The 19,947-nt window shown below is 50.6% G+C and overlaps 7 protein-coding genes across 11 annotated transcripts; 4 read left to right on the plus strand and 3 right to left on the minus strand.

Moving 5' to 3' along the window:
* Nucleotides 1–564: 564 nt before the first annotated feature.
* Nucleotides 565–1,380, plus strand: LOC27209386 (thioredoxin-1). Its single transcript, XM_016184817.3, has one exon. It carries the CDS (start codon nt 699–701, stop codon nt 1,020–1,022), a length of 324 nt encoding a protein of 107 aa, XP_016038143.1. The 5' UTR covers nt 565–698; the 3' UTR covers nt 1,023–1,380.
* Nucleotides 1,381–1,456: 76 nt separating this feature from the next.
* Nucleotides 1,457–3,473, plus strand: LOC27208287. The gene is made up of 2 exons (XM_016183878.3): nt 1,457–2,359; nt 2,423–3,473. Exons 1-2 carry the CDS (start codon nt 1,638–1,640, stop codon nt 3,165–3,167), a joined length of 1,467 nt encoding a protein of 488 aa, XP_016038144.1. The 5' UTR covers nt 1,457–1,637; the 3' UTR covers nt 3,168–3,473.
* Nucleotides 3,474–3,490: 17 nt separating this feature from the next.
* On the minus strand, nt 3,491–5,898 carry LOC6739987. 2 transcript variants are annotated; one of them, XM_016180874.3, is made up of 7 exons: nt 5,623–5,893; nt 5,445–5,570; nt 5,260–5,331; nt 4,813–5,196; nt 4,627–4,749; nt 4,451–4,536; nt 3,491–4,371 (listed from the first exon to the last, which is right to left on the minus strand). In XM_016180874.3, the coding sequence occupies exons 1-7, from the start codon at nt 5,848–5,850 to the stop codon at nt 3,510–3,512; spliced, it is 1,881 nt and encodes a 626-aa protein (XP_016038146.2). In that variant the 5' UTR covers nt 5,851–5,893; the 3' UTR covers nt 3,491–3,509. The 2 variants fall into 2 exon arrangements, with proteins under 2 accessions (XP_016038146.2, XP_016038145.2); XM_016180873.3 differs by lacking the exon at nt 5,445–5,570 and having other exon boundaries at nt 5,623–5,898.
* A 128-nt stretch (nt 5,899–6,026) lies between these two features.
* On the plus strand, nt 6,027–7,351 carry LOC27208351 (something about silencing protein 10). The gene has a single exon (XM_016183942.3). It carries the CDS (start codon nt 6,038–6,040, stop codon nt 7,313–7,315), a length of 1,278 nt encoding a protein of 425 aa, XP_016038147.1. The 5' UTR covers nt 6,027–6,037; the 3' UTR covers nt 7,316–7,351.
* A 105-nt stretch (nt 7,352–7,456) lies between these two features.
* Nucleotides 7,457–11,796, minus strand: LOC27207696 (RNA-binding protein 4F). 3 transcript variants are annotated; one of them, XM_039297981.2, is made up of 9 exons: nt 11,467–11,796; nt 11,283–11,402; nt 10,498–11,234; nt 10,242–10,417; nt 9,239–10,183; nt 8,705–9,172; nt 8,520–8,640; nt 8,351–8,453; nt 7,457–8,279 (listed from the first exon to the last, which is right to left on the minus strand). In XM_039297981.2, exons 1-9 carry the CDS (start codon nt 11,482–11,484, stop codon nt 7,875–7,877), a joined length of 3,093 nt encoding a protein of 1,030 aa, XP_039153915.1. In that variant the 5' UTR covers nt 11,485–11,796; the 3' UTR covers nt 7,457–7,874. The 3 variants fall into 3 exon arrangements, with proteins under 3 accessions (XP_039153915.1, XP_039153917.1, XP_039153914.1); XM_039297983.2 differs by having other exon boundaries at nt 7,457–7,803; nt 7,935–8,279; nt 10,498–11,402; XM_039297980.2 differs by having other exon boundaries at nt 10,498–11,402.
* Nucleotides 11,797–13,993: 2,197 nt separating this feature from the next.
* Nucleotides 13,994–16,898, plus strand: LOC6725150 (DNA replication licensing factor Mcm3). Its single transcript, XM_016173442.3, has 3 exons — nt 13,994–15,526; nt 15,592–15,825; nt 15,886–16,898. The coding sequence occupies exons 1-3, from the start codon at nt 14,168–14,170 to the stop codon at nt 16,759–16,761; spliced, it is 2,469 nt and encodes an 822-aa protein (XP_016038149.1). The 5' UTR covers nt 13,994–14,167; the 3' UTR covers nt 16,762–16,898.
* On the minus strand, nt 16,878–19,496 carry LOC6725152 (protein DENND6B). 2 transcript variants are annotated; one of them, XM_016172973.3, is made up of 2 exons: nt 18,291–19,496; nt 16,878–18,223 (listed from the first exon to the last, which is right to left on the minus strand). In XM_016172973.3, exons 1-2 carry the CDS (start codon nt 19,389–19,391, stop codon nt 17,423–17,425), a joined length of 1,902 nt encoding a protein of 633 aa, XP_016038150.1. In that variant the 5' UTR covers nt 19,392–19,496; the 3' UTR covers nt 16,878–17,422. The 2 variants fall into 2 exon arrangements, with proteins under 2 accessions (XP_016038150.1, XP_002106178.1); XM_002106142.4 differs by having other exon boundaries at nt 16,878–18,226; nt 18,291–19,494.
* Between the last annotated feature and the right edge of the window lie 451 nt (nt 19,497–19,947).

Here is a 19,947-nt window from a genome sequence, read left to right on the forward strand (position 1 = left end):
AAAAAAGTGTTTTCGAATTTCAGTGCTGCGGTGAGTTGAGGTGAGTTTGCTACGAACTCACCACAGCTGTGGCAACACTCAAGCAAAATATTAGCATTAGCAAATCGTGCGACGCCCAAAAGTACACACAAAATAGCCGTATTTTTGGGATTCTACAAGACATACGGATAAAGTCCAATGAGCTGCAATTAATTTTAAGAGCTTACTTAATAGTTTTATGCCCCATACACCTATGTATGTATGTATATATATAAATGAATAACATGGTGTCGCCGTAATAATTACTTATTTATTATTTACCTTATTATATCTATCCAATACGTACAATTCTTGTAATAATGCATTATTTTGCCATAATTACGATAATAATTTTAATATCGATATCGATAGACTTGCCGTGGTGAATAAGTGTGCCCCCCCCACCGCGCTCGCTTGGCTTTTCCAACCATCTGGCAACCCTAGCACATACGCCATTTTGTATTCTCCACTGGCGGCCATTTTGTTTCGTGGCCACGCGAAAATTTAGCGTCCAAATTGGCGGGAATTCCAGTCTACACCGCCATTTGGAGAGCCCTATAAAGCCGCCCACGCAGCCGCCATTTCAATCAGTTCAGAATTTGCAGCGAAAGCGACAACAGCTCCAAACACGTAAAGTTCTTTAACTTCGAAGAAGAAAGTCTGCTAATCCTCGCGAGAAAATGGCATCCGTACGCACCATGAACGACTACCACAAGCGCATCGAGGCGGCCGACGACAAGCTAATCGTGCTGGACTTCTATGCGACGTGGTGTGGTCCCTGCAAGGAAATGGAGAGCACCGTCAAATCGCTGGCCAGAAAGTACTCCAGCAAGGCGGTGGTGCTCAAGATCGACGTGGACAAGTTCGAGGAGCTGACGGAGCGCTACAAGGTGCGCAGCATGCCCACCTTCGTCTTTCTGCGCCAGAATCGCCGCCTGGCCTCCTTCGCCGGCGCCGACGAGCACAAGCTGACCAATATGATGGCCAAACTAGTGAAGGCCTAAGGGCAATCCTGCCCAGCAATCAGCAATCAGCGGCGCATCTGAATTTTTATTTATTTTTCCACCTATTTAACGCATCTTTTAACCATGTTCGCCTCATTTGTGTTCTTTATGTATTCGATGTTATGTGTATTATGCTCATGTGATGTTTAGCTTGTAAGCGCGAGATGTGGCAGCAGGCGATGCAGTGCAGCCACCAGCAGTGACCAGATGATATGCCATGTAACTAAGTGTGCGATTTGGGGCGCGAGGGCGTGTCTGCGACACGCAATCCCGCCCAGTAGCTTTAAGATATCAGGCACTAAGCAGCAATTCGATCAATAAATTGTAACCACTCTGGACTAAAATACGATAAATGGAATCACTGCCTTTTGTTTGCAGCATTTGGATGTGGAGTATGGCCAAGTAGGCTGTGCGTGGTCATGTCAGTCGGTGTTCCGGCAGCACTTGGCACTTGCTAGCCAAACTTGAGATCACACACACAGGAAAAAAAAACCCAAACATTCCAGCACAAAAATCAATAAAATCCAAAACGAACACTTTCGGTCGCATCCAAATTGTACGGATTTAACAGTTAAACAACTTCCGAGTAAACTTTCCGCGGCAGGCACCACCACCATGTCGTACCAGATCAAATCGACGCCCTACTTTCGCCGCATGTTCAACGAGAGCAAGAAGAACGGCCAGCTGCAGCGCCTGCGGGATGAGTACGAGCGCATCCAGGAGTTCAACGATCGCACCATCGAGATGAAGATGCGCCAGGTGCGGCTCAAGCGTCTGTTTCGCGAGATCGAGGTGATCAAGGTGGCCGGCGGCGGGGCGACCGGTGGCGCCAGCGGTGGCGGCACATCGACGGCGGCATCGCCATCGAATGTTGGCCAATCGGCCGGTTTAGCCGGCGGACGCGCTACCCGCCGGAGACGGCAACAGGCACATGGTGCTACCACGCTGGCGAGCGGCACGCCCCAGCAGCGTATGCACTTGCAGCGCCTGGAGACGCTGGCGCGCGCCCGCCAGCTGGGCCAGGAGATCTCGCGCCGGAATGGCCTGATGGCCGAGGCCGGCACCGGCGGCTTCCTGCGCAGCGAGCTCCGGATGACGGCCAAGCTGCAGGCGGCGAACGATGCGCGCCGGGCGGCCGTGGAGCGACGCGAGCTGGCCGCCAAGCGCATCTCCTATGGCAACGATCAGTCGCGCCAGAATATCCAACGCATGCTCATCCACCGCCAGCGCCGGCATGAACAGCAGATAGCGCTGGCGGCGACAGCAGCAGCAAAAGTAGAGGCGTCCAATTCCTCCCAGGTGTCCATTGAGCAGCGGGTGACCAGCCCGGTCACAAGGTATGTTAATCTTCTAGAGAATTCTGCGGTCATGTACATATAACCCTTCTGTTTGGCCTGCAGGCACGGGCATGGACACGGATACACGGACTACTGCCAGCAGCAGGAACTGCTGGCGGTCACCAGTGAGCGGTCGACGGACCAGGGCGACCATGTGCAGATGGAGTGCGAGGGGCAGTCGGACACGGAGCACAGCTTCCATTCGAACGACTGTCTGGCGCAATCGATGGACGAGGATGTGGAGAGCGAGGAGGAGGAGCCGGAGCGGCAGGCCTGCCTGCGGATGCTGCACAAGGGAAGATCGCATGGTCACTTCTCCTTCAGCTCGACGGGCACGCAGACCACTCGCACTAATCGCACCGCTGGCACCACTGGCACCGCTGGCACCACTGCCACATTGGACACATTGGCCACGGCAGCCACATCGCCGCTGGATATGCGTCAGGTGAAAAGCTCCATTGACTCCTATCGGGCTGTTGGTGGCGCCCAGTCGTCCACCATAGCGTCGCATCAGCCGAGTGGAACGGTGCCGCCGCCGCTGGACGATGAACTGCAGCTGGACTCGCAGTCCAATTCGAGCCGGTGGCACGAGGTCTCAATGATGCTGTCCTGGTTCCGTGCCGTTTCCGACATCCCAAGCGAGTGTGCCGATGCTCCGCCACCCGATGTGCCCGTGCCCGGCCACTGCAATTGCGATTCCCCTAGCAACGCGGACGACGTGCCGTCGCCAACTGCGTGCCGTCCACAGCGCATGTACGCCGAGCAGCCCAGTGATGCTGGCACGCAGGCGCAGGAGGAGCCCTTCTAGCCAGCCGACTGGCGGCGGACGCACTGCAGCACCACGGATCATGCCCAGCACAAATGTCTATTTGCTGGCAATTCGGTTTGGAAATCCATCCATCCAACCAAGTCTGCACCGTTTACTCGACATCTTTTGGCTTAGAATGCCTGGCCCATCCTGTCCAGAAGTTGAGCACGCCCACTGCCAACTGCCCTCTTGGCTGGCAGCAGAAGCTATCGAAGCAACACAAATTAACCAACATTTTCGCAGCTTTATTTGGTAAAAAAAAAATTATGGGCATATTGATATACATTGGTCATAAAGAAAAAGAAATGATGCAGTTCATCCCAGGGGTCGGTGCCAGGTTGTCTACATGGTTTCGTCATTCCTAAGTTTGTGTGGCTCCTCCTCCTCCGGCTGCTGTGGCCCTTCCTCTTCTGCTCCTACTCTTGCTCCTGCTCCCGCTCCTGCTCCCGCTCCTGGTGGCCCTTCCCACTCGATCGCCAGCCTGCGGACGCGGCGCCAGTGCTCCTGCTGGCTTCGATAGGTGAGCATCCAGTCGCTGAGGGCAGCGAAGAGGCGAACCTGAAATGGATTGAGCGGCTTGGGCACCTGGTAGTCCCTGTGGAACGACTCCGAATAGATGATCGAATCGAAGAAGCACTCGAAGTTTTCATCGTGCAGCGGCATAATGCGCGACTCGAGCATCCCGAAGCTGGGCAGCAGTTCGCGCGCATAGCGCACCTTTCTGTTGCCATAGAACTCCCTGATCCCGGCCAGACGCGCCTTGACAAGATCCTCGTTGACGGTGGGCGCAAACTTCGCGTCACGCGACAGTCGCATATAGAATATACCCTCATCGGCGTCCAGTTCGATGACATGGCCGTACATTAGGGTCTGGAACGCCATGCGTTGGAATGCGGTGATGCTCTTGAATGGCCAGTGGGCGGCCAATGGGAGCACGTGCGTCAGGGAGCCGCGATACACCAGTGGCGGTGCGCGCGCAAAGCTCAGCGGCAAGAATCTGAGATACCTGGGCGCCAACACGACCGATTGGGCATGGTCCACATAGTATATGTACACCCAGGCGGCATCCGAGGGCGCGGTGAGCAGCACACGACCACGTCGCCAGCCACTATCGCTGTAGGCGGCGCATATGAAGCCCTCCTTGTAGAAGAAGCTGGGCAACGCGGCGAGGTAGGTCTTGATCCTCGTAGTGCGATAGAACAAGCTGTGCATTGAGTACAATCAAACAGTCAATCAATCAATCAATCAGTAGTCAAGCGACCGGATCAAGCGATTTAACTTACTCCAGACCAGTGGTCATCTGGGCGACAGGACTCTTGGCGTACTGCGATGTCAGAATGTGGAACCAGAACTGAAAGGGAGTGTACACCTGCGCCAAAACAAAAAGGGAAAGGGAAAGGGAAAGGAAAGGAGCTCCCATTAAAAGGTATCTCTTGGCACTGGCCCAAAGCACACTCACACAGCTCAGGGAGATCGGGAGGATGGAGCCGATCTTGCAGCAATCCTGGACACGCTGCGGCGGCAGCTTCCAGTCCAACCCAACGGCATCTACGGGCATTTCGAAGCTCATTTCCACATCCATCTATGGAGTACGAAAGTACAAAAGTTGCGCCTCAATCATTGTAAGCGAGCCACACGAACTAACCTCATAGGATTCGGCAGACGCCCTGGCCATGCTACGCGTCATTCTCGGATCGAGTCGATCGCTGTCGCTATCGATGACGTTCAATGTCTGTGCTAGCAGTGGCTCCACTGCTGCTCGGCTCTTGGTGTAGCCCAGATCAATGGACGTATCTGCTATCCAATCCTTCATGAAGTCAGCATTGCCCGAGTACAGGTGTTTGGCTCGGCTGCCCTTTGCCGGGCGCTCCACTGGCTCTCCATCGTCCACATCAGGCGGCACAAAGATGTAGCAAGGCATACGTCTGCTCATGCCGTCCATGAACATGCAGTTGTTGCATGGTACATCGCTCTTCGTGGCGTCCAAATCCATTCGTGGACTCTTATTGAAAGTTTGCATATGGCGGTACTAAAAGAGGTTATGGTGAATATGCTGAACATGCTGAACCATGGAACACACTAGAATACCAACATTTTGCAGTTTGCTGATCTGCTGGTCAGCCACAGCCGGCGGCTTGGAATCGGAAGTTTTCTCCTCGAAAGCCTTATTTTAAGGGCAAAAATATATTAGTAATTGCTAGAATACTCACAAACATGCATAACATATAGAATTCGACGCACGTGTGCGTTTTTGAAATCTTTTTGCAAGTCACTCACATCGAGAAACTCTAGATTTCGCCGCATTTTGGCAGCGGGCAGGCGCAAATCGAGTGCCAATTCCGTGTTTCCATTGATCTGCTCGGGCGGATTCTCGGAATCGTTGGTTTTTTCCTCGAAAGCGATCTTTTAGGGGCACAAATTTATTATTATACATATGTAATTCGAATTTACGCACATTTTCGGCAACTTTTAGCAAATCACTCAAATCGGCTAACAATTCATCATTCCGCAATTCGGCACTGGGGCTACGCAAATCGAGTGGCAATTCATTGTTGTCCACTTTTTCCGAAATAGTTTTCAATAATTTTTTCGAGCGCACATTTTGAATTAAATCATTTTCAGCTTCCATCTTGCTAAGCATCCTGATTGTAACTGTAATTTCAATGCTGGCTTTTTTTCCCATGTGGCATCGCCGCGGTAAGCTAGCAGCTAGAGATGGCAAACGCGCCATCTGCGCTATCCACCACACCAATCGGTCATATGGGCCTATCGTTCGATATCGTGTTATCGAGCTGTTTGTTTACGCACGTGTTGTATTTGATTTAATTTAATTTTAATTTGTATTTAAACGCACAAAGAGCAGCTAGCCAATGGACAGCGACGGTGACGACTACGTGATGAGCGGCTCCGAGCAGGAGTACGATGACGAGGAGCGCGAAATACTCGAGGATCTGCGCAAGCAGCGCAAAAAGCGACATGATCCCGTCCAGGAAGTGCTCGGCTTCAGTGATGACGACGACGACGACGACGAGGAGGAGCAGGAGGATGTGGCGGAACTGATGCGCGACAGTGACATCGAGGGCGCCGAGGACGATGACCGCGATCTGCCCAACACCATGGACTGGGGCAGCAAACGGAGCACGTACTACAACACAGACTTTGTGGACCAGGACTACAGCAGCTACAATGCCCAGGAGGAGGAGCAGGCACGCGCCGAGGAGGAGGAGGCCAAAAAGATCCAGCTGCGCCTGGCCAAGCGCATGAGCGAGGCCGATTTCCAGCTGGACAATGTACAAGCGGCGCCCGCAGGCAGCAGTGACGACAACGAACTGGGCCATATAACCAAAGTGACCAGCGATCTGGCCGGCCTGTCGGCACGCGAGCGACGACAGCTGTTGCTCCGCGAGTCGCCGGAGTTCATCATTCTCACCCAGGATTTTCAGCAGCATCTGGACGAGGTGAAAGACCTATTAAAACCGGTGCTCGACTACGTTCGCAAACACGATGTGCCCATGGTGCCGGCGCTGCAGTACGCTAGACTATGCCACACCGTGCTCACCACCTACTGCTCCAATGTGGCCTTCTATCTGCTGCTCAAGGCGCGCCGCATCGACGTCAAGGTCCATCCGGTGATTAAGCGGCTGGTGCAGCTGAAGGACCTGATCGAGGAGCTCAAGCCGCGCTACGAGGAATACATTCGGCCGCAGCTGGAGGCGCTGCTGGAGAGGATTGAAGATGGCGATGCATTCACCGTGCTCGATGTGGCACAGCGCAAGGCCAAGCTGCAGATACTCAACAAGTACAACGATGGGCAGCAGGCGTCAGCGAGCTCCGATGATGATGATGATGATGACGATGCTGGCAGTAAGGAGAAGGATCTGGAAGAGGAGGCTGGGGAGGAGGAGGCGGAGGAGGAGGAGGATGCGCGACGCGGCATCACCTACCAGATGGCCAAGAACAAGGGCCTCACGCCGCACCGCAAGAAGGAGCTGCGCAATCCGCGCGTCAAGCATCGCGGCAAATACCGAAAGGCGCTCATCCGGCGCAAGGGAGCCGTGCGCACGGTGCGCAAGGAGCTGCAGCGCTACGGCGGCGAGATGTCCGGCATCAAGGCCGGCGTCACGAAGAGCGTCAAGTTCCGCACCTAGTTGTCATCCAATAAATCCGCCAGTTCATTACTTTAATCAGCTCGATGCGTGTATCACTTTATTTCGTTGCATCGTTGCACTTGAAACCCCCAACTCATCCGAGGACTCAACGGGTCACCGGGATTATGTGCGAAACAAACATTTGTATTTACTTGGTTCATCACTCACTGATGAAACCAGTTTATTAATCGAAACAGTCATTGTTTTACAACAGTTTTTTTCTTTGTACAGTGTGTCCAACCTTTGGGTTCTGTTTATATGTAATGTTCTCCGTCTTACAAACTCCTCATCTTGGATCATCTCCCTTTTGGTCATCTTCCCCCCCTTGTCTTACAAACTACAAATGGCCGCTGGCACCGGGCTCAGCCTCCAGCATTTATCGGCTAATCCTTGAGAAACATCTTGCGGAAGTCATCGTTTGATTTGGGCACGGCAGTTGACATCTCCTCTTCTTTTTGCTCCTCTCCTTTCTGATCATCTCCCTTTTGGTCATCTTCCCCCCCGTCTTACAAACTACAAATGGCCGCTGGCACCGGGCTCAGCCTCCAGCATTTATCGCCTAATCCTTGAGAAACATCTTGCGGAAGTCATCGTTTGACTTCGGCACAACAGCTGGCATCTCCTCATCTTTTTGATCTTCCCCCTTTTGCTCCTCTTCGTTTTGTTCATCTCCCTTTTGCTCCTCTCCTTTTTGCTCCTCTTCGTTTTGTTCATCTCCCTTTTCCTCCTCTCCTTTTTGCTCCTCTCCATTAGCCTCGGGATTGGTGGCCACGTCGGCGGGTGCCGAAGTGGATGATGTGCCCCCCGGCTCGTCCAGTATCAAGCGCAACTTCTTGGCCCCCTCCTGGCGCACAACGGTCGTGGGTATAAGCGAGGTGGGCACACGTCGCTTGGTAGCCACACTTGGCTTGGCAGCTTGGGCGGATGAGCCCCTCGGCGGTGGGTTTGAAATGGCCACGGAGATCTGGAAGAGGAGTTGTAAAATGCATTTGGTTTGGTTTGTTCGGTCAAACAGTAAGGCACACATTCGCTCACATTCATGGACTGGAACAGGTAACCATCGCGTCCAGCCACAGCTCGTTGAGCCTCGCCCGGCTTCTCGAACTCAACGTATGCAATGCCCTTGAATTGCTTGTTTCTGGAGAGGATTAAATAGATTAAAATCAAATCAGTGGTTTTGCCCCAATTGAAGTCTCGCACTCACAGCTTGTACACCAGGCGCACATCTATGATGGTGCCGAAGGGCGAGAAGAGATCGTACAGCTCCTTCTTGCTGCAACCGGAATAGAGATTCCTCACAAAGATCTTGTTGATTTCCATGTTGGCTGGAAGAGAAACAATTCATTTAAGGCGTTGAATCGCATGTGGCCAAAAGCAATCGCAACTCACGCGAATACTTAAAGTTCGATTTCTTGGCCTCCTCATTCGCTGGCCCCTTGACCTTCGATGTCGATGGTGGTGAAGCTCCACCAGATGGCTTGGTTTTGGACATCTTATTGCCCTGCTTCGGTTGCTGCTGCTGCTGACTTTGCTGCTGTTGCTCATGCGCCTGGCGACGTGGCTGATCGCGATTCTTTGGCTCGCGATTCGATTGTTGCTGCTGCTGGCGATGACGCTGGCTGCCCGACGCATACGCGGCAGGCAATTCGACGGCCTGGCAGTTGGCAATGGACTCATAGGTGCCATAGCAACGTTCAAAGCGGCGGTACATGTCCTGCACCAAAATGCCATCCTCGAGGACGGGCTGCAAGAGAGCTTGGCGGAGCACATCGCGTGTGCCGTGGCCAGCATTGTATTCGCTTTCCATCTGGGCAAAGGTCAGCCAGAGCGTGCCGCGCACCTTGCTGCCCGGATAGCCTGCAGATGAGTAGGTAGTTAACAAATAGTTTATGCATTCAAGTATCAAAGAGCTTTGGCGCTCACCCATTATCTGACGCCAAATCTCGCGTCCATTGTCCGGATTGGCCAGGTGCGTGTACTCAACTTGAGCCCACAACTGCAGCACCTCGTACCTGGTGTCCGCCTCGTCGCCGTAGACCACGGTTAGGTCCTCCCAAGCGTGATTGAAGGCGCCACGCAGACTGGCAACCTGCTCTTCATCGCTGACATTGGTGTTGCGCACACGGTACGCCAGATAGTCCAGATGCAGCTCCACGCTCATTTCCATGTCTGTCATAATGCGTTGCTGTATGATAAGAATCTCTTCATCCACTTCCGCCAGCTCAAAGTCGTTGCGCTCCATGAGGTCGAGGAAACGATGATTCAGTTCTACACTGGGCTGACTGCGCACACCACGTCTGGCCAAGTCGAGTTCCGTGCTGCGCAGAAAACCTCTGCCCAAGCGGCTGTTCCGCTTGGCTGTCATTTCGGCGTTAAAAGTATCCTCATCCACATCCTCCGCCACAGGGGCGCTTTCGTACTGAATGAAGTCGATGTAGGATAACCAGAGCGCATCGAAAATGGGAAACTTGGACACCAAGCGCTCGAATATGAAACGGATCACAGCGTTTTTGAGATCATCGTCAAGGGGAAATGTCCCCACATAGTAGAGAAGAGGCTTCAGTTCCTCAGGCCAATTCCAAGCATGTGAAGTCTCGGCGAGATGTTGCTTAAACTTGTCCACAACGGTCTTGATCATCTTGCGCTGCTCGACGGTGCACGTCCAGGTGACGCAGCGATTCTGCAGCAGATCCTCAAAGTCGGCCGCCTCTTCTGCGTCCGTAATTGTGGTGAGCAGCGAGCGCAGCTTATCGCCAAAGTCTGGGCGCTCCACGTCGTAGTCCGCCAGCAGCTTGGCCCACAGCATATGGTTCTCTACTTGGCCCTGATCCACCAGGTAGTTGACAATGTATTCGGACAGCGGAATGCCTGCAATATGTAACTCGTCAATTGGGTTAACTAAAAGTCGATTCTATATATCGCATACTGTAGTAGTAGCCCAATGCTGTGGCACACTGCTCCTGGAATGCCTTGTGCTCCGCCTCGGTTTGGGTGACGGACTTGCGGACCTTGAGATACTTCAGCCACACGTGAGCCGGCACAGTGGCCAGACTTTTCATCTCCAGCACCGATGATTCGATCTTGTCCAGATCATTCAGCTTGCTGCATCAACAATCAACAATCAATGTTATGCCAATATTGGAAAAATTGAAAATAGGAGGGGGAGAAGCGGGCAAACTTACAAGGCGAATCCGACGAGAGAGACCATTTGGGAAAACTTCTTATTGGGAAGCACATTCAGCTCCCGATACATGCGCTCTAACTGAATTTCGCCGCTGTCGCTGTCACTGTCACTGGACACCTCACTGTTCGACTTCAAGTCGGAGTCCTCCATCATATCCACATCTTCGCCAATCACTCCCACATCTTCGTCAATCGCACCCACATCTTCGCCACTGCCACTGGAATCATTGCCCGCTTTGCCACGGTCATCGTCATCATATTCCTCAGCCTCCTCCACTGACGGCTCGTCGTCCGATGAGCTCAGCTCAATGGTTGTCATATCTCCGCCGGCGGGCGACGGTGGCCAGGTTGGGCGCGATCCTTCGCCCAGCTCCTCCGACTGCGGCGACTCGCTGTGCACCTGCTGCGGCGACTCACTGCGAGACTTCTGCGGCGACTCGTTGCGAGCCCTCTGCGGCGACTCGTTGCGAGCCTTCTGCGGCGATTCGTTGCGAGCCTTCTGCGGGGACTCGTTGCGAGCCTTCTGCGGCGATTCGTTGCGAGCCTTCTGCGGCGATTCGTTGCGAGCCTTCTGCGGCGACTCGTTGCGAGCCTTCTGCGGCGACTCGTTGCGAGCCTTCTGCGGCGACTCCATGCGAGCCTCCTGCGGCGACTCCATGCGAGCCTTCTGCGGCGACTCGTTGCGAGCCTTCTGCGGCGACTCGTTGCGAGCCTTCTGCGGCGACTCCATGCGAGCCTCCTGCGGCGACTCACTACGAGCCTTCTGCGGCGACTCCATGCGAGCCTTCTGCGGCGAGCCCTTTCCCTCATCGGGTATCACGACCAGATCGTATTCATCGTAGGCATCGGCGCCTAAATCTTCGCCCGACATCTCGTCCAGCTCCTTCTCCAGCTGACTTTCCAGCTGGAATATATATTCGACATCTGCATAAGGGCGGCGTCTATTGGGGCTATAATCGGACACTTACCTGCTTCTCGGCGTCCATTGCTTGGTCCGTTTTTTTCGGTTTTCGCGGAAACGCAAGTTTTCCCCCCCAAAAAAAAGTACAGGAAATAAAAAAACAAAAAAAAAAAAAAACCGCAAACGCAGGGCTGGCCAATCAAATATCGCGTTGCTGCACTTACCGCGAAAAAATATTTGGCTTCAGGTTTGGTTTTCCTATTGGGCACTTTTTCTTTTTTCCTTAATTTTTTTTTTCAGGCACTTACTTTCTGAGAATCCGGATAACGGAAATTGAACGTTTTCTGTCAAGAAACACCGGCGAAATGGGAAGAGTTAGCCAATTTTTTTCGTTACAATAGTGTGACCAGCGCGTGATATCGATAGCTGTGCGCACACGATAGTTCCGACACCTTAGGCATTTTTCTGCATCCCCGGCGGTGCAGTGAAGACACATTATAAGCAATTTGTAGATTAATTTCAGTAATATGCGGTCAAATATTACATGATTTCCTTGGGCGGGCAGATATGTATAGAAAATTCAAATACTTATAATAACAATAACAATATATATAATTAGGCCATAAACAGTACTTACAATAAAAAATAAACAGTAATTAGGTAAATAATAAAAATATGTTACTATTACTATTATAGGAATGGATTAATTATAGACAGTAATTAGGCAAAAATTAAATATATTATACTATTATTGGAATGGAAGTGTAGACAGTACTTAGGCAAATAATAAATATTTTGTAGGAATGGATTAGGTGTGAACAATCCCTAAGGAAATAATAAATCTTTTATAGGAATGGATTAGGTGTGAACAATCCCTAAGGAAATAATAAATATATTATAATATTACTGGAATGGAAGTGTAAACAGTACTTAGGCAAATAATAAATATTTTATAGGAATGGATTAGGTGTGGACAATACCTAAGGAAATAATGAATATATTATAATATTATTGGAATGGAAGAGTAAACAGTACTTAGGCAAATAATAAATCTTTTATAGGAATGGATTAGGTGTGAACAATACCTAAGGAAATAATAAATATATTATAATATTATTGGAATGGAAGTGTAAACAGTACTTAGGCAAATAATAAATATTTTATGGGAATGGATTAGGTGTGAACAATACCTAAGGAAATAATAAATATATTTTGCTATTATTGAAATGGACGAAGTGTGGACAGTATTCAAGCAAATAATAATAATAACTATTACTACTACAATAATAATTATTCTATTATAGGAAATATTTAATATTTGATTGTTTTCTATTTTGTTTGCATTACAATTTAGGTCAGATGTTTGGTGGAAACGTTTTAATTATAAATTTGCATATCAACATAAAATTGATTATATTAGTTAGCTTGCCGTCAACTATTATTAGCCCGTCTTCGAAAATATATAATACGAATGTAATAAGTTGGCCCAGCACTACAGTGAAGACAGGCCAAGAACGAGTTGAGGAGTAATATTTCATAAACAGCTCATTTGAAAAACTAATTATTATAGAATATAGATTATATAGATTTTATAGAAATACAGAAAAATTTTGCATTTTATTTTTCTAAAATGTTTTATATACATATATATATAAACATATATTGCTATATCAGCTATGTTTTATATAATAAAGTAAATAATTATAAGTAAATATATAACATAGAAAATAATTATAGTAAATATATTTTGCCCGCGAAACCATGCCTTAAATGCGCGCAAAATGGCCACACTACGCTTTTCCCGCCAAAAAAAACTTAGGCAAATAATAAATATATTATTCTATTATTGGAATGGAATTGTTGACAGCACTTAGGCAAATAATAAAGATATTATTCTTTTATTGGGATGGAATTGTAGTCAGTACTTAGGCAAATAATAAATATATTATACTATTATTGAAATGGATGAAGTGTGGACAGTATTCAAGCAAATAATAATAAGACCTATTACTACTATAATAATAATTATTCTATTATAGGAAATATTTAATATTTGATTGTTTTCTATTTTGTTTGCATTACAATTTAGGTCAGATGTTTGGTGGAAACGTTTTAATTATAAATTTGCATATCAACATAAAATTGATTATATTAGTTAGCTTGCTGTCAACTATTTTTATATAATAATATAAAAATTTAGAAGTAAATATATAGAAAAAAGAATTAATTATAGTAGAAATATTCTGCCCGCGCAGCCCGCCTTCGAAAATATATAATACGAATGTAATAAGTTGGTCCAGCACTACAGTGAAGACGGGCCAAGAACGAGTTGAGGAGTAATATTTCATAAACAGCTCATTTGAAAGACTAATTATTATGTTATAGATTATATTATGTATATAGATTTTATAGAAATACAGAAAAATGTTGCATTCTATTTTTCTGAAATGTTTTATATACATATATATATATATATTGCCATGTCAACTATGTTTTATATAATAAAGTAAATAATTATAAGTAAATATATAACAAAGAAAATAATAATAGTAAATATATTTTGCCCGCGCAACCATGCCTTGAATGCGCACAATATGGTCACACTACGCTTTTCCCGCCAAAAAAACTTTGCGCATTCGGCGTGCAATTTGCGGCATTAGTTTTGTTTGCATTTGCGTTTGCCTTCGAAGTTCGAGCGGGTCGAGGTTGATCCACAAGAGAAATCGGAAGAAGTTTAGTGAACGCCAGCGAACAGCATAAGCAACAGAATGGCCCACGAGGGGGAGCAGTTCATCAAGGACATACAGCGCGAGTATGTGGACTTTCTGGACGACGAGGAGGATCAGGGCATCTATGCGGGCCACGTCAAGGACATGATCGCGGAGAAGAGCAAGCGCCTGATCGTGAACGTCAACGATCTAAAGCGCAAGAATCCGCAGCGTGCATTGGGGCTACTGGGCAACGCGGCGGATGAGCAGCTGGCCTTTGGCAGGGCGCTCAAGGAGTATGCGTCCACCGTTGATCCGGGCTATGCCAAAATGCACGAGGATCTGTTTGTCGGCTTCGAGGGCTGCTTTGGCAATCGGCATGTGACGCCGCGCTCCCTCACCTCCATCTATCTGGGCAACATGGTGTGCGTGGAGGGCATTGTCACCAAGGTGTCGCTGATTCGTCCCAAGGTGGTGCGCAGCGTTCACTACTGCCCCAATACCCGGAAGGTCATGGAGCGCAAGTACACCGATCTCACATCGTTCGAGGCTGTGCCATCTGGCGCTGCCTATCCCACAAAGGACGAGGATGGCAATCTGCTGGAGACCGAATACGGTTTGTCCGTCTATAAGGATCACCAGACGCTGACCATTCAAGAGATGCCGGAGAAGGCGCCGGCTGGCCAATTGCCGCGCTCGGTGGATATTGTGTGCGACGACGATCTCGTGGATCGCTGCAAGCCCGGCGATCGTGTACAGATTGTGGGCAGCTATCGCTGTTTGCCGGGCAAACGCGGTGGCTACACCTCGGGCACGTTCCGCACCGTGCTGCTGGCCAACAATATATCGCTGTTGAGCAAGGAGAGCAACCTGGACATATCGCGCGAGGACATTATGCTGTGCAAGAAGCTGGCGAAGAACAACGATATCTTCGAGCTGCTCAGCAAGAGTTTGGCGCCCTCGATTCATGGACACGCCTACGTGAAGCAGGCCATCCTTTGCCTGCTGCTCGGCGGCGTGGAGAAGATCCTGCCGAATGGCACACGCCTGCGTGGCGACATCAATGTCCTGCTCATCGGCGATCCTTCGGTGGCCAAGTCGCAGCTGCTGCGCTACGTCTTGAATACGGCACCAAGGGCCATACCGACGACGGGTCGCGGATCCAGCGGCGTGGGTCTAACGGCGGCGGTCACCACGGATCAGGAGACCGGTGAGCGGCGATTGGAGGCGGGCGCCATGGTCCTGGCCGATCGCGGTGTCGTCTGCATCGATGAGTTTGACAAGATGAGCGACATCGATCGCACAGCCATCCATGAGGTGATGGAACAGGGTCGCGTGACCATTTCCAAGGCGGGCATCCATGCCTCGCTCAATGCTCGCTGCTCCGTCCTGGCGGCCGCTAATCCGGTGTACGGAAGGGTAAGAGTCCATCCGAGTCCGTCTCCATCCATCGCTTCTCTTGCTAATTTCGCCTTCGATTGCAGTATGATCAATATAAGACGCCGATGGAAAATATTGGACTGCAGGATTCGCTGCTTTCGCGTTTCGATCTGCTCTTCGTTATGCTGGACGTGATTGACAGCGATGTGGACCAGATGATTTCGGACCATGTGGTGCGCATGCATCGTTATCGCAATCCCAAGGAGGCCGACGGCGAGCCCTTGTCCATGGGCAGCTCCTATGCGGACTCCTTGTCCTTTGTTTCCAGCAGCGAGGAGGTGGGTTTTCGATTGCATGGAGTTGATTGATTGACATGGTCCTAAACTTTCGTATTGCAGAAGAAGGACACCGAGGTGTACGAGAAGTACGATGCCCTGCTGCATGGCAAGTCGCGCCAGCGCCACGAGAAGATCCTGTCCGTGGAGTTCATGCGCAAGTACATCCACATTGCCAAGTGCATGAAGCCCAAGTTGGGCGAGCAGGCCTGCGAGGCGATTGCCAATGAGTACTCGCGCCTGCGCTCCCAGGAGGCGGTCGAAACGGATGTGGCGCGCACGCAGCCAATAACGGCCCGTACCCTGGAGACCCTCATCCGTTTGTCCACGGCCCATGCCCGAGCACGCATGTCCAAGTCGGTGACCATCGACGATGCCCATGCGGCCATCGAGCTGGTCCAGTTCGCCTACTTCAAGAAGGTGCTGGATAAGGATCGCGCCAACAAGCGTCGCCGCAACAGCGGCTCCGACGCGGAGGATGACAACGGTGAGGCTTCTAGCCAGCGTTCACCATCGCGCCGTTCCAAGCGCACACGCACAGCGACTGTGGGCGCCGATAGCGATGAGGAGGATATTGAGCCACCACAGCCGGATGCCGGCGATTTGACGCGTCGCGAGACTCGTCGCTCGCTGCCCACTCGCTCGGTCTCCACGTTGTTGGCCAGCCCCTCCAGTGAGGAGCAGTCGGTGGCAGCTGGCGCCACACCGACCACCGAGCCGGCCGTCATCAGCGATGCCCGCCTGGGCGAGTTCAAGAACAATTTGCAGCGCCTGTTCCGCGAGGCGCGCGAACAGAGCTTGGCGCTGGCCAGGATCACCACGGCCATCAACGTTGGCAGCCAGGAGCCGTTCACCGCTGGCGAAATCGAGGCCGCCGTGCATCGCATGACCGAGGACAATCAGATCATGGTCGCCGACGATATAGTCTTTCTCATCTAATCGCGCATTCCAAGGAGCATCAATCTGCATCCACTTTTATCCATCATCATCCATACTAGCGCTTAAGTTGTCTTTTTTTGTTTTGTATTTATATGATAAAATAAACACTTTGGAACTCCCATTGCAATCCATGGAAAGACTGCAGCTATAATGTATTATAGTTAACTTATATTTGACAATCGGAGACATAAACAATTTAAGCGATATACACACAGAGTTGCAAAACGGTTTTAAAAGAAACAAACTGAGGGCGGAACCAACTGGCTTGCAATCCATCACATGCACAGTCAGTAAGCTGGGGAGGAGGAGGAGCTGCAACATGGTCAGTGGTTTCAAGCTGCAGCCCAGTTCTTCCACATTTTGAGACATGAGCATTGAGTTAGCAAGGATGTGAAAAATGGAAGGGACACATCGATTACATTTAATACTTGACTTGGAGTGTGGACTAACATTCATGGTTCTTGCACTCACATCGCTTCGCTTGGGATTACTTTAGAATTAAACTAGACACGAATGCGGCGACTAATCGCCGATTAAAACCTATTTACACTGATAAAGAGCACCGCCAGGCACAGAATCACAGGATACTAGCAGACAGATGTGGAGCAGCCGAAGTGATAGGGGGCAGAGGAGGAGGAGGACCAGGATTGAGCTACTGCCATCAAAGATTCACCACATTCTTGAGATCCGGCGGCAGCAAGCCCTTCATGCACTCGATCTGGGCGCGTATCTGCTGCTGAGTTGAGCCATTGCTGCCCTCCAGCTGCGTGGCCTTGTCGCCATAGAGATTCAGTTTCTGCTTGAGCTTGAGTATCATGTCGATGATCTCCACCTCCTGCTTGTCGTGCGCCCAGTGCTCGAGATTCGCCACCGATAGCGCCTGCAGCTGCAGATCCTGCAGCGTCAGCTGCAGCTCCCGATGCCGCGCACCGTACCAGCCGCGAAAATTTGGCGAACGAAAGAAGCGTCTGTACAGGCCCTTCCAGTCGCCCTTCAGCGGCGACGTTAGCTGCGGCCCAGCCGTTTCCAGCGTGGCCAGAAAGTCGTCCAGCTTGAAGCTGCTGGCATTCGGCGCCGACTTGAACGGACTGATGTCCTTCTGCAGCGGCATCAGCGATGCCATATACCGCTCCAGTGGTATCATAAAGCTCTGCGTCAGCTCGAGCAGGTGGCGTCGTATCAGTGCGGTTTGCACATGCTCCGGCCGCTTGGTCTTCATGCCCAGCAGCACCTTCTTGATCAGCGCCTTGTCCTTCTTCAGGTACGGCCTGTATTTGCTGTGCAGCCCAGCGGACGAGGCGTCGCCCGAGCCATTGCTGGAGCTGGAGCTGCCGTTGAGATTGGCGTTCGATTTCAGTGCTATACGGCCACCGAGTTCCGTTGAACTGGAGAAGGATGTGGCCGAGGCGATGTTCCTTGCGTGTTTTTGGCCCAGCAGCAGATGCTGTTGCTGCTGCATGTTCTTCTGAAAACGAGCAAGATGGAGCTATTGGTAGATGGTATTGCGTTTACTGAGATTGGGCACTCACCTGGTTGTCCACCAGTCGCAGCATGTGCGGCCAATCCTTGAGCAGCTTCACAAAGAACGGATTCGTGACGCCCAGAATGCAGGCGGGCAGTGTGGTCTTGCTGCTGCACTCCTGTGTGAACTCGCGGAACTCGCTGTCGTGAATGGTGAAGTAGGGACGCGCCTCGGCGCAATACTCCAGCGGCGCAATCATGGCCAGAAGGGTCTGCACCATGTGGGAGCAGTCGGCGGGTGAGGTGCCAACGACGACAATCGGCTCGGCGGTGATGACCAGCTCCCACAGCGTGTACAGCTGCTCCATGACAAAGTCCAGGGAGCGGAAGAGCTCGATTTCGTTAACGGAGGCCAGCACTTTGGCTGCCGGGCAAGCAGCCATGACTGGTGGCGACTCCCCCGCACTACCACCGATACCTCCATCGGCCGTCGACTTCCGACTGCTGCTGGTGCGCGGTATGCAGATCTGATAGCTGCAATCCAGCAGCGGCAGCTGGAGCGGCATGCCCACCCGCAGGCCGGGCCACTGGCGATTGATTTGCTCGCTGGCCAGCCGCAGGACATCGGTGCCCTCCTCAAAGTAGCGCGGCGCCAGCTGGGACAGTATGTCGTAGTACAGATTGAAGAACGGCAGTCGTGTGATGATGATAAAGCTCTTCTGGAAGTAACCACGCGGCAGATTTGGGTCCCTCTTCTGGCGAAAGTAGACGAAGCCCCAGTAGTGGGAGCCATCCTGTCGCAGCGCCGGCGAGCATTCCGCATTGTAGCCCGGCAACGAGTCCCGACGCGTTGTGCAGCGCAATCGCATATGGAACTTGGTGTCGCCCATGCAGCCGGAATTTGAGTCCGGGAAGGCCATGTAGCAAATGTTGCTGACCTCCTGGTCGCTGGGCATGAACGCCGGCGGATAGACGTGCTCCAGCGCCTGGCCAAGATTCAGATCGAAGGTGACCACGCAGAAGCAGTGCATCCACTGCGAGAAGTTCACCCAATCGCTGGCACTGGGCTCCGAGTTCGAGTTGGTGGCATCCACGTCCTGGTGCTCCCGCTTCCGTTCGCTGGTGTCCAGCGATGGCGCCATCTGCTTGATTCTCGCATCCGCGCTCATTCCGTATTTTGTTGATATTTATTTATTTATTTGCCAGCGACATTGACAAGGGGAATCAGGGAAGGGCGATAGTTGCTCACTGCTCGCAGTTACCGTTACCATCGCCAGTCACCATTTAATGCGATAGTATTTGCTAATAAGCGATAATGTATTTAAATATAATAAAAAGCGCAATTACACTGGTCGCTTGCTTTTCTTAAAAGTTTTTTATAATTTTTATATTTCTAAATATTTATTTTGTTTCTTGTCACAGTTTGCAATCATTGCTCATCTCTATGTGCAAATTTATCATTTCAAAACTTTCACTTATTGTTGATTTTCACCAGCGCTGCCACTTTAGCAATTTAATCTCTTGAATAAAAACTAAATAACGACTGATTTAGAAAGGCTAATAATATCCTAGGCAAATAAATGAGATCATTAGCATTTTCTTTATAAACATATAGTAATAAAGTGGGATTAAAGTGACCAGTGTTGGTCAACCAATTAACTAGCTAGTATTTTGATATAGTGATGAAGAGATTGGTATTTAGAGATACCAACTAGGCTGCCAGCA

The sequence above is a fragment of the Drosophila simulans genome, chromosome X (assembly GCF_016746395.2).
Source record: "Drosophila simulans strain w501 chromosome X, Prin_Dsim_3.1, whole genome shotgun sequence".
In the NCBI taxonomy this organism is placed as follows: Eukaryota; Metazoa; Arthropoda; class Insecta; order Diptera; family Drosophilidae; genus Drosophila; species Drosophila simulans.

What these genes read in the sequence shown, in the direction of transcription:
- LOC27209386 (XM_016184817.3), top strand. Translation starts at nt 699, where the DNA reads ATGGCATCCGTACGCACCATGAACGACTACCACAAGCGCATCGAGGCG.
- LOC6739987 (XM_016180874.3), bottom strand. Translation starts at nt 5,850, where the DNA reads ATGGGAAAAAAAGCCAGCATTGAAATTACAGTTACAATCAGGATGCTT. An exon ending in TCCCGATCTCCCTGAGCTGT is followed by an intron (nt 4,537 to 4,626) that starts GTGAGTGTGCTT and finishes GTTTTGGCGCAG; the next exon opens with GTGTACACTCCCTTTCAGTT. An exon ending in CAGATGACCACTGGTCTGGA is followed by an intron (nt 4,372 to 4,450) that starts GTAAGTTAAATC and finishes CTCAATGCACAG; the next exon opens with CTTGTTCTATCGCACTACGA.
- LOC27208287 (XM_016183878.3), top strand. Translation starts at nt 1,638, where the DNA reads ATGTCGTACCAGATCAAATCGACGCCCTACTTTCGCCGCATGTTCAAC. An exon ending in GTGACCAGCCCGGTCACAAG is followed by an intron (nt 2,360 to 2,422) that starts GTATGTTAATCT and finishes TTTGGCCTGCAG; the next exon opens with GCACGGGCATGGACACGGAT.
- LOC27207696 (XM_039297983.2), bottom strand. An exon ending in GTGCGCCTGGTGTACAAGCT is followed by an intron (nt 8,454 to 8,519) that starts GTGAGTGCGAGA and finishes AATCCTCTCCAG; the next exon opens with AAACAAGCAATTCAAGGGCA. An exon ending in ACCTGTTCCAGTCCATGAAT is followed by an intron (nt 8,280 to 8,350) that starts GTGAGCGAATGT and finishes CTCCTCTTCCAG; the next exon opens with ATCTCCGTGGCCATTTCAAA.
- LOC6725150 (XM_016173442.3), top strand. Translation starts at nt 14,168, where the DNA reads ATGGCCCACGAGGGGGAGCAGTTCATCAAGGACATACAGCGCGAGTAT. An exon ending in CTAATCCGGTGTACGGAAGG is followed by an intron (nt 15,527 to 15,591) that starts GTAAGAGTCCAT and finishes CTTCGATTGCAG; the next exon opens with TATGATCAATATAAGACGCC. An exon ending in TTGTTTCCAGCAGCGAGGAG is followed by an intron (nt 15,826 to 15,885) that starts GTGGGTTTTCGA and finishes TTCGTATTGCAG; the next exon opens with AAGAAGGACACCGAGGTGTA.
- LOC6725152 (XM_002106142.4), bottom strand. Translation starts at nt 19,391, where the DNA reads ATGAGCGCGGATGCGAGAATCAAGCAGATGGCGCCATCGCTGGACACC. An exon ending in TGCGACTGGTGGACAACCAG is followed by an intron (nt 18,227 to 18,290) that starts GTGAGTGCCCAA and finishes GCTCGTTTTCAG; the next exon opens with AAGAACATGCAGCAGCAACA.
- LOC27208351 (XM_016183942.3), top strand. Translation starts at nt 6,038, where the DNA reads ATGGACAGCGACGGTGACGACTACGTGATGAGCGGCTCCGAGCAGGAG.